Here is a 14,206-nt window from a genome sequence, read left to right on the forward strand (position 1 = left end):
AGTTATACTGATAAGCGTAACTAACTTCTTTAGATATAATGTCCAAAAATGCATACAACTACAAGAATTACCTCACCTCACCTTCTTAAGTTGTCACAAAATAAGGATATGTCAATAACTCTATAATAAATAATAAGTAATTTTGACCAAAATGTCCAATAGAACTTAATAATTCTAAGGTGAGAAAGTATTTATTGTAGTAGTATTTATTGTTACCTAAGGTCTCCTTGGCCATTTGATAAAAAGTGTCTGCTAAATAAATAAATGTCAATACATGTACATGACGCATGCAATGGCATAGAGGTGACTGTACTGTATACCACATGGATTATTTTCACACCACATCCTCTCTTTACATTATCTCTTTGCATTTCCTCCAAGGCTCTGAAGATCTTGCGCACGGCGGAGTTTAAGCCCTATGTGATTTTTGTGAGGCCGCGCATCTCGGACACACTCATGAGACGCAGTGCCTCCGCGTCACCCGGCAGGAGTGACAATGGACACATCACAGTGAGTGCCCATGACATCCACCTAGTGTCCATTAGGCACAACATGTGCCGTCTTTTTTTATTATGTACCAGATGCAAAGACTGGAGGGTTTTATGTGTTTGTTCTAGACATGTTGGATGTACTATGTCTTTTCAACATGAGTTGAACATGCAATATAACAGTAAAGAGGTACATACAAATATGCCTATATTTTGCATTATACTGTATCTTCATAACAACAATTAATCAGAATCATGTGAAAACTGCCTCTCTCTCCCATCATCTCTGTCTTTCTCTCCCTTTGCTTTCCACTCACTCTCCCTGTCAAATCTCTCTCTCTCTCTCTCTCTCTCTCTCTCTCTCGGCCTAAAGGAGGAAGACCTACTGGAGATGAGGCACTCGGCTGAACAGATGGACCAGCAGTACGGCCACCTGGTGGACCGGGTCCTCGTGAAGGAGGACTCAGCCAGTGCCTGCCTGGAACTGCGGAACATTCTAGATCGACTGGATAGAGAACCTCACTGGGTGCCAGTCCACTGGGTCCGGAGTTAGCCCACCCCCCGCCCCCATCCCGCCTCAAAACAAACCTAGAACAACCCTCCCCATTTCCTCTATTCCGAAAATGAATGTGTAATGTTTTAAAGTATCCTATCAGAGGGGTGGCAGTCTGCCGAGGCAAGGTTGGCCCCCTGTAGCCATGGCCCTCTACCTCTCTGCATTCTATTCTTCTATTCCGTTACTGTAGTATTCTACTCTGCCAATGGAGAGCATCTGTGAAGTGTCCTGGGCTTCAGACTGACTCTCAGCTCTCTGTGTGAATGTTCCGCAAACACAGAGGGGAAGAGCCAAGCTGTTCAGTATACGTGTTCAGTATACCTGTAAATATGAAATACAAAAGCTGTGTCATAAGAATGATGTGGGTTTTGTGTATTTAAGTGTGTGTGTGTGTGTGTGTGTGTGTGTGTGTGTGTTTGTGTGTTTGTGTGTGTGTGTGAGAGAGAGAGAGACCAGAGAGACCGTGTGTGTGTGTGTGTGTGTGTATTTGTATGTATATGTGTACGTATAAAAATATATGTGTGTATGTGTTGTTCTACAGTACCATGAGAAGCCATTGGCTAAACCACAAATGGTCTCCACGTACACCTGCTGTGCCCTCTACAAAACAGAAGCATTCCATTTTGTGTGACTCTTTTACCTGGCACATTCTGAAACATTATGCAAACTACATTTGACACTAAGGGCCCTAATTTGAATGATGTGCAAAGTGCAAAGACTTTAAGTCTATCTAAGCTAAATGAATAATTAGGCAAAATCAATTTCCTAATTTAACACCATGGCCAAGACTGCAAACATTGATGAGTCAGCTCAATGTGCCCACCTGCCACACGATAGCTACAGTTCATGCACGAAAATGTTGCTTGTCGATAGACTTTGCACTTTGGCGACTATTTAAATTTGGGCCTCTAAATGTCCTGTTTACGACTTACAGTATGTCAAAATTAATATCCAATTGAGTGCACCAAGAAGATTGAATGTATGAAGAATGTTAACATATATGCTGTGCCAGAAATATTATAAACTAAATGCTATGTGTCTACAAGAAAAAACAATATTGCTGGAATGAGGTTGAAAATAATATGCATTTACGCACGGATTGTTAGGTTACCTGTACTTTAATCATATGCTGTGGTGTGTGTGCTTACCCTATGGAAGTAAAAGCATAGCTAATGTATTACATTTGTCTGGATACACTGGAAATGGCCAGTGAGAAGGTAGTGTTCTGTTTTATGACTGGGATCCTCTTATTTTTGTATTAGTCTGTAAAGTGGGTAGACACTTAATGGAATAGTAATGAAATGAATAAAATAGGAATGAAAATTATCAACAGCAGGTCATCTTCGTGATTGTTCGAGAAATATACAAAAAAAAGGTGCAAAGGAGGAAGGATAATGACACAGAGGTAAAGAGGAAAGCAAAGAAAAATAAATGGATTGGAGAAGTGCCTTCATCTGACCTCCCTTCCTGCGCGACCTAAAAAAAAACAGCAGCCGTCGGCCCTCCAGCCCTGCTAGCTGCAGGCCTAATGTAATAACCACCCAGAATGATCAAATTGTCCGTAATGTAATTGCCTCCAAGAATGACCAAATATAGTCACTAGGCAGAAGAGGTTTTTGGCTTAACTTTAGTGAAAAATACTTATTATATTTGTAACATAACATTTTAGAGGAGTTGTGTAAATATACATATATATATATATGTGTTGTGTTAATTTTATAGATAGATAAATACATTTCCCTCAGAAATTTAATTTTACCAAATATTTCATAACTGGGTGAGTTACATTAGACTTCAGACTTATTATAACACTATTGCACACTAGATGGTAGTGTTGCTCAGTGTTTTGTTAAAACTCAAACAAAACCCAACATCTGGACACTAGAGTGGGGGAAAAAACTGCAGTTAAAAATATCTGCTCTTACATATGCACATATCATGCTGCCAACACTCTCTTTTACTGATTCACAAGTAGATATTATTTTATTGCACAGTAATTATTACTCAACAGTTTCACAAAGTTAGGATAAGGTGCCAGTGCGAAACTTTCCACTTCATCAAAAGAGAGGTTAGGCCAGGAAAACTAAATATCAACAACTTTGAATGCATCTCTAATTGCATTGTGAGTATATCATGGTTGATTTCACAGATTAGTGACCTGGGTCTTTATTCGTGACAAAAGACCACTTTCCCCCACTGTGTCCTTGTCAATGCTTCTCCCTCCTAGTTGAACACGGAACGGACTCGTGGCCAGTTCCCTGCAGGCAGGTGATGTGGGGTGAGATCTGGGCTACTATGGTTCAAGAGTCACCTGCTGCCTAGAGCTGAGAGATGCACGACACGTACAAGCAGAACTATATCCATCTCCAGTGAGCCAGCCTTTGGCTGTCTCTTGATGCATCTCTTTCGCAGCTGACCCCGATTGGCCTTTGTCCAGTGTGCTCTGCAGGTTTATTTATAAATGTGGGCTTGCAACCTCGCAATAGCTGTGCAAATATTGCCACAGCCTGCAATAGTGACAGTATTTCAGCAACCTGTGGCAGGCAGCAGACATTCACCTGATCTACCTCAGGTCATTTGAAACAGTCACTGCCAACTCAAATATCATCATATCTTACTAGCATATTTTAGAGGTCACATACACGTTTAATCGGTTTGGTTCTGTATGCTTGTGATACAATGAAGTTAGTCCAACATCATACAAGATATGAGAGACAAGACCAAAGTCCACTGTCACAGCAGTCAACTGGCTGCAAAGTCATACATTTTTAATGTGGCTTGACTGAATGTTGTACAATTGAAGGCCTTGCCACTGTAATATTATAACACAACATTCAACTGCACTCAAGTGAAACTTTCAAGGAGTTCTAAGTGGTGTTCTTTAAGAATCCTGTCTTTGTCTGACACAGATTAGACCTTATGACAGTGCACCCTGCTACTCATTTGCACTTGCAGAAACACAATGGCAGCGTCTCTCCTCAAAGTCACTTACGAAGCAGAATTGTGCAACACCTCTCTGGACACAAGAGACACGAGATAACCCCCCTCTCTCACCAGGACACATCAAAAATAGCCCTTCCTGTCTCTAGCCCTGTCAGCTGTCCATTCATCTTACAGCCTGGAGTGTCTCATTTTCACCTCAGCATGAGCCCACACTTAAGCCTTCGGGGAGACTCCGACTAGTAAGGCCAACTACTCCACAGCTCACTTCATACGGGAGTGCAACAGCTTGTAGCACATTAAACGTGAGGTGGCAAAGTTAATTACCGTCTCTACAGTGAGATTAATTACCCGCGCGGCATTCATTTGCAGCAACATGAGGAGTTCTGAGTCATTCCGTGGTCTCTGATATTGTGCTTGATATCATTTTGAGTCAGACGGAGTGCCATCAATAGTTTCAGTAGTTCGGGGTCAGAGGTCAAATAGAGTGTTGGTTTCCTAATCTTCACTATATGAACCCTTTAGACATATTCACAGAAATCAAAATGCTTCTGTCTGCAGGGATGAAACATCATTAGGGGCAGCCGTGGCCTACTGGTTAGTGCTTCGGACTTGTAACCGGAGGGTTGCTGATTCGAACCCCGACCAGTAGGAACGAGTAAGAACGGCTGAAGTTCCCTTGAGCAAGGCACCTAACCCCTCACTGCTCCCTGAGCGCCGCTGTAGCAGGCAGCTCACTGCGTTGGGATTAGTGTGTGCTTCACCTCACTGTGTGCTGAGTGTGTTTCACTAGTTCACGGATTGGGATAAATGCAGAGACCATATTCAAAAGAGTACTCAGTTTACTTATACTCATGTCATGAGTGATTTGAAATATGGCTGATTACAAAAAACTGGAGCATTTCGGGGGTGGGGGGGGGGGGTCTATAACTTTCCTTTCGCTGTAAGGCCATCAAAACACATCTTCCTAAAACAAGGTTAACAGCCTGTGCATACACCTGGATTCTTTGGCAAGCTTGAACTCGCCACTCCACTCCGTATTGTTTACTGTTCGAGCGAACTGATATGACTTGAAGGCGTTCCCTCCCTCCATTGTTCCATCATATTTAGGATATGGTCAATAACTCAACCTGCTGCCACTGAAAACAATAGCCAGTTGTGCTCCAATTAAATGTCATTATGTTCATTTGCAAGTCTAAGATAATTATTTTTGCAGAGTAAAATATGTTGTGTTTCAGACAGATGGTCAAACAAACATTAGCTATGATTTGATACAGCAGAGCCCTGATATTAGTCTTTGAGGGATTCACCTTTCCATGAAGCTAATGCCTATGGTCTCACAAAATGAAAAAGAGGAATGCACCTAAGTCTATTTGGCTTGTTCATAGCATGACTGATATTGTCAGAGGGCTGGCCTTGAGTAAGCTTCCTGTTCTACAGTATTCGGTTGACCAATAATAAGATCTTCCTGTCTTGTCGACAAACTTGGTATGCTGAACTTCTGCAAGGGCATTTGTTTGACTGAGGACCAAGAGCAGGACAACAGCAAACATTGAGGGAAACTCTGACATTAAGAGGTAATGCAATTGTTGTTTCATCACATACTTATCTCTCTGGCGTTGCCTAAAACCTGAGTGTTACTCATTGCGTATACATGTTTACTGAATGGAAGGCTGCAGTAAACACAAATGTTTATTTAGGCATAATGCGCTTTCACTGAGTGACGCACTTTTTTGTTAGAGGGCTACTAAATGCAACATATATATAAAAATAAAGATAATAGGTATCGCATTTAAGGACAGTTTAAAGCCATATTTAATTTGAATGTGTCTGAGCCGTAAAGATGTGATATTAAGTGGTGTTTGACAAGCTGTGGCAAAATGAGTTTCTTTAATCAGATTAACAGTAATCAGCAGATATATTTTAGCATGTTACTTATATTATGTAATATTTACACTGTCACATTATATATAAGTAATTATGACTGCAGCTATACAAATGGCATTATATAAACATGTTTAAAGGTCTCTTGATAAAAAAAAGTCTGTAGAACTCTGTAAAGACAACTGTAGTAACTTTCAGTTTCATCTGTGATATTAGTGTATTCAACTAGTCATATATTTACATGATGTACCTTAATATGGAAGCTGTCAGCATATTTGCATTAGTGCATCAACATGATGGATATGAAGTGCTTCTGAGGTGAGAGAGAGACCTTTTAATAAACTCTCACTCTCTTTCCACGTCTCTCACTCAGTGTCACATAGACGCAGTCATTTTTAGAGTAGCCTATCTTATCTGTTGCAAGCTTTAGTTGGAGGAAACCTTTGCATCCTCTCTCTTACCACAAGCCATGTGATGACTGAGAATGTAGGCTACGTGATGCAGAGGCACTGGTCCCATGGCGTCCGCTCTTGCATCAGCTGATGGAAAAGAGTTTGTTTATGTTATCAAGAGCACAAACCACAAACGAGAACATTAAACATAGGCCTACACTTATAGAATATCTAAGCTATAGTCTACAGTGAGGTTTAGTGGTAATAGGCTAAAATAAGATCATTTTAGTTTGACTGCACTGTTCAATGCCAGACAGAGTGATGAATGCAAGTTTCTGAGTGTCATCATTTTACAGGGCCCAGTTCCAGTGAATATGGTGGGTGATGTCTCACATTAACCTACATTTCACTTGGTTAAAAAGAATGATCCAGTTGATCAACTACATACACCTAAAGTCCATCCCAACTCGGTTGATTTATTGATGCGTTTATTTACACTGAAAATGTAGGCCTAGCCTTTTGGCTACAAATGTAGTTGTAGGCCTATCATGAGAATTCTAGAAAAATAATTCTTATTATTGAATCCCTCAACAATAAAAGAAAGAAGGGATTAAAAAGAAAGAAAGAAAGAAAGAAAGAAAGAAATATGTTAAATGCCGTGGTAAAGAGACACATCTACAGTATCTCCCGACAGGGGTCTACACAGTATTTCGGTAACGTCTCTTCACTTTCTCCCTCCTTAACCTTTCCTTTCAAACTTCCTGGTCAGTGAAACTGAAGGCAGCGTTGCTTTGTCACGCGCACCAGGAGTGATGTGAGGGTGCGTGCTGATTGGCTGAAACCGAAACTTTTTCGGATTGTCATTGGCTGCCGGGGCTCTCCTGCACTGCGATACGCAAATAGGCTTGATGTGGTGGCTGAAAGCGACCCAGTCATTGCCAGTGCAGCCAGGCTGACTCGAGAGGGGGGGGTGTCGCGGGACCTAAAAACATTCACAGTTCAAAACTGGTTTTATTTTATAATGCTTTCACCGAATTATTCAGCTGGTAATTGAAACAGTCTTCATAGAATCATCGTTTCTACGTTACGTTTCAACCAGTATTTATTTTCATTTTACCGGAAAAAAGAAGAACTACCAATGAATTGTACCAGGTAAGATAAAGCGCTTCAGGCCGGCTTTAACGCAACAAAGAAAAATGTTGAACTGAACGTAGGCTATCTGAATGAAAATGGCAATGTAACAGCACTATGGTGACTATATCGCTTTATAGTTTTAAATGAGACATTTTAAATAGAAACCCCGTGGCTTATGTGTGTATTAGCTCGAATGAGAAGTGATAAACACCTTTAATTTGATTTGGTTGCCTGAGCCTCCGTCTCGCCTATCGTATTTTCATGCATAATGTACCGGTATAATTGTTAGGACAGGCAGTGTAGCATTTAACTATTGTTTCCGACCACTCATTTGTCAAAAGACATGGCGTCAGGTGGAAATGTTAGAAACTTGTTTGTTTAAAATAGAAAATTGTTAAAAACACCAAGTTTAACATGATAAATAATAATCATTACTGGTAAGCAGGGTCACTCAAAATTTGAAACAATAATGAAAACTGAAATAAAAAATATTTTCTGCAATGTTTCCTTATCTCATTATTTGTCTGTTTGTACTTTGTAGCCTAGGCTACTGAGAGACTTGTTGAGGTCCAAATCTAAAAAAATAGTAGTGATGACAAATGCAGCATTCTGTTACACCAAATAGGTGCATTAGTTAAGATAGTGGACTGACCAAAGTGTGTGCTCATAGTGTTAACGTTTGTGCACTCTTGCCTCTCTGATGTGCTCTCTTTGTGTAGACTCTCTTGTCTACCTGTCGGCCTGTTGTTCAATGAAAGTCTAATGTCTGCTGTTTTCTCCTCCACCACAGGGTCCTGCAGATATTAAACCCCAGGCCGATGCCAAGTCCCATCATGCCCGTGGACGTGGCCATGCGAATCTGTCTGGCACAGTCACCGCCAGTATGCAGTTTCCTGGGATCCTACGAAGCGCGCAACCTCATCAACCAGTACAAGCCGCTGCGCCCCTGCATAAGCTCCAAGGCAGAGGTCGAAACCACCAACGTGGGTTGGCGGAGCCCCAAAACCAAGCGCAAGAAGAGGGTGGTGTTTGCAGACTCCAAGGGCATGTCCCTGACCGCCATCCATGTGTTCAAGGAATTTCAAGATGACCCCCTGGCGGACCTGCAGTTCGAGTTGTCAGACTTGGAGAACGCCATCGTAGGCCTGAGGGTGGAGAAAGAGAAGAGCTTGATGTTGGACTTCGCCCAGCCAGCTGCAGACTACCTGGACTTCCGGAACCGACTAAAGAAGAACCTCGTCAGCCTGGAGAACTGCGTGCTCCAAGACAAGTCCCTCAGCGGCACCATCAAAGTCAGCAACGTGAGCTTCGAGAAGTCCGTCAACATCCGGATAACATATGACTCATGGAAAACCTACACGGACGTTCCTTGTATCTACATGAATAATGTGTACGGCTGCCTGGACATTGATACCTTTTCGTTTTTCATCGACCTGCCCAGTGTCATTCCCCACAACAAAAGCGTGGAGTTTTGTATCTGCTACAAAACCCTGGACCAGGAGCACTGGGATAACAACGACGGCAAGAACTACAAGCTGGTCCACTCGGAACACGAACAGGACCAGCACTCGTGCGCTATCCAGGCGCCTACGCAGGAGTTCAAGAGCAAGAAAACCGAGATGGAGTTTGATCAGTTCGGGAGCCCAAGGACGTCAAGTGGTTTCTTCCCCGAGTGGCAGAGCTGGGGCCACATCGAGAGCAGCACCCCCTACTGGTGATCTAACAAAATAAAATAAAAAATAAAAATCACCCCAACATGACTAACCCAAGAGAAACAAAGCCTCCCATAGATGAAGCCTGTGGAGATCTGACCTTGGACCAAGCCTAGTGGAGATAACAGGCTTATTCCAAAACAGGCCGCTGATAGCCATTGGCTGAAGCCATTCAGTTACCCGTCAACTTGAACTTTCAATCACAGATGCTAACAGCTTGAACGCCCCCCCCCCCCATCAGTTCCGAGAGATGTACACATTGTCTTCCTGCTTTGTCAACTGAAAATATAATCAAGGGATCATGGGGGAAATGAACAGTATTGCAAATGTGGATGAGGGGAAGAGTGACGGTTAGGGTTCGATGTTACGGTCACACTAATCCCAGTGCAGAGTAGTCTGTGAGATTAACCAATGTGGCTAATTGCTGTCGTCATGTCATCTGATGTGGCAAGCTAAAATGGAGCAGAATGAAACTCAACTCGGGTTGGCTGAACAGGGTAATGTTCAGCTGTATTTCCTGACAAATGGTTGTCCTTTTTTTGCAAGTATCTCATTTTTGCTGTGCACTAAAAGCATTACTTAGAGTTTCAAACTGAAGTTGTTCATTTTTATTTGTTTTTATTTTTTTCCTTGTAACATAAATGCCTTCCTTTGCAATTGTCTATGATTGTCAAAGTCAGTTCTATGGAGTTTGATGGCATTACTTCAGCCCTGTATTAAGTCAAGGCCTTTTTACAAAGACAAGATCAGCTGCAGAAGTCAAATTTGTCTCTGTTAGTTCTTGTAGTGCACACTGCTGAATTGCATATGCTTCTCCATGTTTCTTTTTCATTCTGCTGTCTTTTGTTTGCACGAGAAAAAGGGGGAGTGTTCTCATGGATCACTTTTGAGTTTGATTGTGAGGATCTCATGCCAGCACTCTGAGTGCAAGGGATCCTAATTTACACCCCCCCCCCCCCAAATCACCAGTCCTGAGCCGCTGAGACTAGTCAAGTTAGCACTGATACAGAATGATGCCTTCTTTTTTCGAATGCCAGAATGTGAAAGTGAAAGGATTTGGTACCGCGTGAATTGTCGCTTCATATTGAAGTTTGTATGTATTTCTGTATTCATATGGAGCCGCATAATTGATCGCTTTCAGAGAGACTATAGTTGAAATATGATTATTACAATGGTATAAGGCCCTCTCCCCTCCCTCTATGCAGTGTACAGTCAGCCATTGGGTGTGAAAGACACACCTTTTTTTGTACTTGAGCCAACTCTCTAAGTCCACTAACTTTAATTAAAGTCATGGTATGATGGCCACACAGTCAGTGTCCTCTCCCAGTGTCTTTCTCCTCTTTTTATCTGTTTGCTGCTGCTAAAGGTTTGGCTTTAGGGTTTGTGTGCTCTGGTCTGTATTTTTTTTCATGGTCCCAATGGTATGTGAATCGTCTTCATGTTATGAGAAAGCCTGGGGGGAGGGAGTTGAGGGTATAGGGTATTGCAGTAAACGAAGGATCAAGAATGTAACTTAAGGGAAGTATTTCGTACGTAAGGAATGGGACTCTGATGCGTGTCTGCAATATATGGGAATGGGTTGGAGGCAAAAACTAGACACTGCTTTTTTCACAGGGCTTATATTTTTCCCCTCATCATTAGATGGAAAAAGCGAAAAAGGTTGATGACTTATGGTTTTGGTGCAAATGGCAGTGTGAGCCACAAAGATTTTACAGTGAAGTGTTGTGGATTGAATGTAGAAGAACACACAGGCCTCAGTTGTGTTGCCTGCTATACTGTTTGTATACTGTTTGAGTCACTTTTTTTCTACTGCAAAGAAGGGTGTCTGTCAGAAAGAATGGTTTTCTGTGTCAACTGTTCCTTTTAGAAATAAAACGCTAAGTTTCTACTGAGAAAGACTCTTGAGTTTTGAATATGGTTAATGCTATGTACAGTACATGCTTAGCATGTTATGTATGCTTAGTATTTATGGTTTATCAGACATTAACCTGTTGAGGAGTGAATTCTTTAAGACAATGCCGTTCCGCAGAGAGTGAATTATTTTTTCTGGCTCCTTCTAGAATTTTATGTGAACATTCTATAGTTTCAGTATTCTTAAAATTGTTTAATGGCAGAAAAGTCCCTGAGGGTAATTGTTGCATCATGGTATAGAACTTTTTTCAAAAACGTTCATATTTCATATTTGTGATTGTACTCCCAGGGGCCCAGCTGCATCTGATCACATATTTGTGACCGTACTCCTCAACAGGTTAAGCAGACTAATTCAGTCAATAGCTCAGTACAAGACACCACAATATATTTTCAGCTTGATAATGACTTCTGATTAACTGTCTCACTCACCACTTTACAGCTAAACACTGTATTTACAATTAACAAGTGGAAAAAATAAGAGTTGCTATGTCAGAGAGTAGTATGTTGTAAATTAGATGATGTATAAACACCTATGAAATATGTCAACACCCCATATTTTGGCACAGAGGAAATGCCACTCAGAACTGGGTCCATAATTAGGTCAAGGTCCAATAAAAATCATCAGTGATAACAGAAGACATAACAACGAAAAGTTTTTTTCATTTTTAAAACGCCACGAGAAAACCTTGCTCAACTGATTTGCCAGTGAGTCTAATTGACCTGAACAGGCGGAGAGAAAATAGTTCATCTGCCCAGAAACGAGAGGCGAAGACAGTGCCTAACAAAAAATGTCCCCTCCCCTTTTGTCCATGCTCTGTTATGATAGGCCAGCAAACCCACCAAAACAAAGCATGGAGTGCAAGTTAGTCAACCCTTTCATGTCTTCTTTCCTGTTTCTTTTTATTTATAAGTGATCATATATGTTTTTGTGAAATAAATTAAATGAATTAAACAGGATAGTGTCATAGGAAATAACCTCAGAGTTCAACCCAGATGTTGAACCCCCTCAGAGGAGAAATCAGGTTTGATTGACAGCATCGGTTTCACACTTTCAAAAGCAATTCAGGCTACATGACTTTTTTTTTTTTTTTAATCCAGTTTTATTGAAACAAAGTGATAGTACATAGACAAATTAACACAGCTACCTTCAAGTAGTGAGTAAACTCAATGCTCAACAGAACATGCTCAACAGAAAATATACATAAATGAAACATTAAATCATAATAAAAGCTACATGACTTTGTGTCAAGACTTGCGTCAAGACAGACGATGACAAAACAGGAAGCCATCACCGTAATGTTTACTGTCAGCATGAAAACATCTTCCTGTGGTGTTCCCCCACATCTCTTCCTTCACTTTATCCTTCATCTTTCACCATTTTACATCTGGTTGGCTTGAAGGTGAGAAGCAACTAAAGGGTTAAATGAACTGCTGGTCTAGCTCTTGCTATCTTTGGTCTGTGGTTATATCTCTTTCTTTCACCACTTTTTTACTTTGATAGCGTGCAGAAAGGGTAAAAGCACACAACTCTTGAAACAATGAAACAATGCAAAGCATTTCAAAGCATCCTTGATATGTCAACTGTGTAATGTGTGTATTTTCTGAGGAAGCCATGGTAGTGAGCCTTGTCAGGCAACAAAATTCTTAGCCCTGTCCAATGTTCTCTGTTATGTGGGGAATTATTTAACTTGGTTTCCGGGAGACTAAGCAAACCTGTCCATGACAGCTGTAACTCAGGCTTCCATGGGAAAGTATGTTTGAGGTCTGCTCAAAACGGTGGTCTGTCTGGGAATACTTTTCATTTCATTGATAACAACACAACACAAACTACGCTGTGAAAACCCCCAACCCCCCCCCCCCCCCCCCAACACACACACACACACACACACACAATCCCACAGGCAAACTATTTCAATCTAGTTAGAATTAGAATAACTAATTCAATCTTTATTCAGTATTCAGCACAGATAGACAGATGCAGCATATCCAGTGCTATTTCTGAGACAAATTAACAATATATTCATTGATAACTGTTTTTGTCATTACTCTCTCGCCTCTACAGACAGTCCATGTAGTCTTGTCTAATTGTTTGATATTTAGTGAGTTGTGGAGCTATTATGACTGTCAGTGTTTAATAAGACATGACATTCTGGCAAACAAAACACTGATTAAAATTCCTGCAATTTCCCAGCCATCATCAAAATGACTAAAAGCGACACAACACAACACATTGGCAAGTAAACACAAGCTCTCCTCAACGTGCCGGGCACCAGAGTGCAAAAATAGGCAGTTATGATTGTTTTTTTTCAGGGTGGAGAGGGACTGTAGGCCTACTGCGTTTGTTTTTCTGGGTCATTTTTTTGGTGGAGAGGGGACGATGTTCGTCTACAAACCTTCATTTTCAAATAGCGGTCTTAATTAGGCCTACGATGGACAACATATTTTCAGAATGATAGCAAAAACAAGTCACAAACATTTCCATCAATGATCAATCAAGGTGTCTTTCTCCACCCTTATGGGATATGTAACAGTATGAAATTATAGCCTTACTTATGATTGTCCACTTATTTTTTAGAACAAGTTAACTTGTATTACCCTAATTAGTTGGCAACAAGTGACAGTATAGCAACAAGTGACTATAGCAACAAGTGACAGGAAATGATGAAACAGAGGCCCATTGTGGCTTATGAGTCCACATAAGAGTTTGATGACCTCACGTATGTCAATTTCTAGTTAAATTTCCCCTGTGTCACTCCAACGGACATCAGATACAGTACAGTATTCCCATCAGCCAAGTGACTACTCTATATCGGTCATCATTGCCATGAATGCAACGTGTGCTGGCCTCATTTCCACAATGAGATTTTTCTCAGATTTTATAGAGGACTTGTGGGCTCTTGCAAACCCGGTTCTATTCTCGGCACTGCATGCCACAACTGGCGCACATGGCGATGTCGCACCTCCAAATGTCAGACGGCACAAATATAGCCTGGCGGTGCGTGAATGCATAGACTGTGCTCCAGACTGAGGGGCTGGTGATGGTAAGGTCGTGGGTGGAGGGTGAAAGATATCTAGGATGTCTCAGTCCTGACTCAGAAGTTTCGGTTTGGTTGCCTTCATTGAAGTCGCATGTTATGTTGATTTGTGACCTTGGCAGTGTTGGGAGGGTTACTTTCAAAACGTATTCCG

General features: G+C 41.3%; 2 protein-coding genes across 4 annotated transcripts in view; both read left to right on the forward strand.

Annotated features, from left to right (window-relative positions):
- mpp3b (MAGUK p55 scaffold protein 3b) overlaps nucleotides 1–1,041 on the forward strand; it is a 22,118-nt gene extending 21,077 nt beyond the window's left edge. For both annotated transcript variants that reach the window (XM_076298917.1, XM_076298918.1), the window contains exons 18-19: nucleotides 382–510; nucleotides 862–1,041. In XM_076298917.1, coding sequence (XP_076155032.1) covers nucleotides 382–510; nucleotides 862–1,041 — 309 coding nt within the window. The remainder of the gene's footprint in view (nucleotides 1–381; nucleotides 511–861) is intronic.
- A 4,435-nt stretch (nucleotides 1,042–5,476) lies between these two features.
- Nucleotides 5,477–11,002, forward strand: ppp1r3cb (protein phosphatase 1, regulatory subunit 3Cb). Of its 2 annotated transcripts, none has more exons than XM_076298010.1 (2): nucleotides 5,477–5,561; nucleotides 8,185–11,002. In XM_076298010.1, exon 2 carries the CDS (start codon nucleotides 8,213–8,215, stop codon nucleotides 9,110–9,112), a length of 900 nt encoding a protein of 299 aa, XP_076154125.1. In that variant the 5' UTR covers nucleotides 5,477–5,561; nucleotides 8,185–8,212; the 3' UTR covers nucleotides 9,113–11,002. The 2 variants fall into 2 exon arrangements, with proteins under 2 accessions (XP_076154125.1, XP_076154124.1); XM_076298009.1 differs by lacking the exon at nucleotides 5,477–5,561 and adding an exon at nucleotides 7,189–7,412.
- Nucleotides 11,003–14,206: the final 3,204 nt, after the last annotated feature.

Source organism: Alosa pseudoharengus, unplaced genomic scaffold, assembly GCF_046254945.1.
Source record: "Alosa pseudoharengus isolate Yale_2024_CS ecotype anadromous, Long Island Sound unplaced genomic scaffold, YU_APseudo_1.1 YU_APseudo_1.1_scf_21, whole genome shotgun sequence".
Taxonomy (NCBI): Eukaryota; Metazoa; Chordata; class Actinopteri; order Clupeiformes; family Clupeidae; genus Alosa; species Alosa pseudoharengus.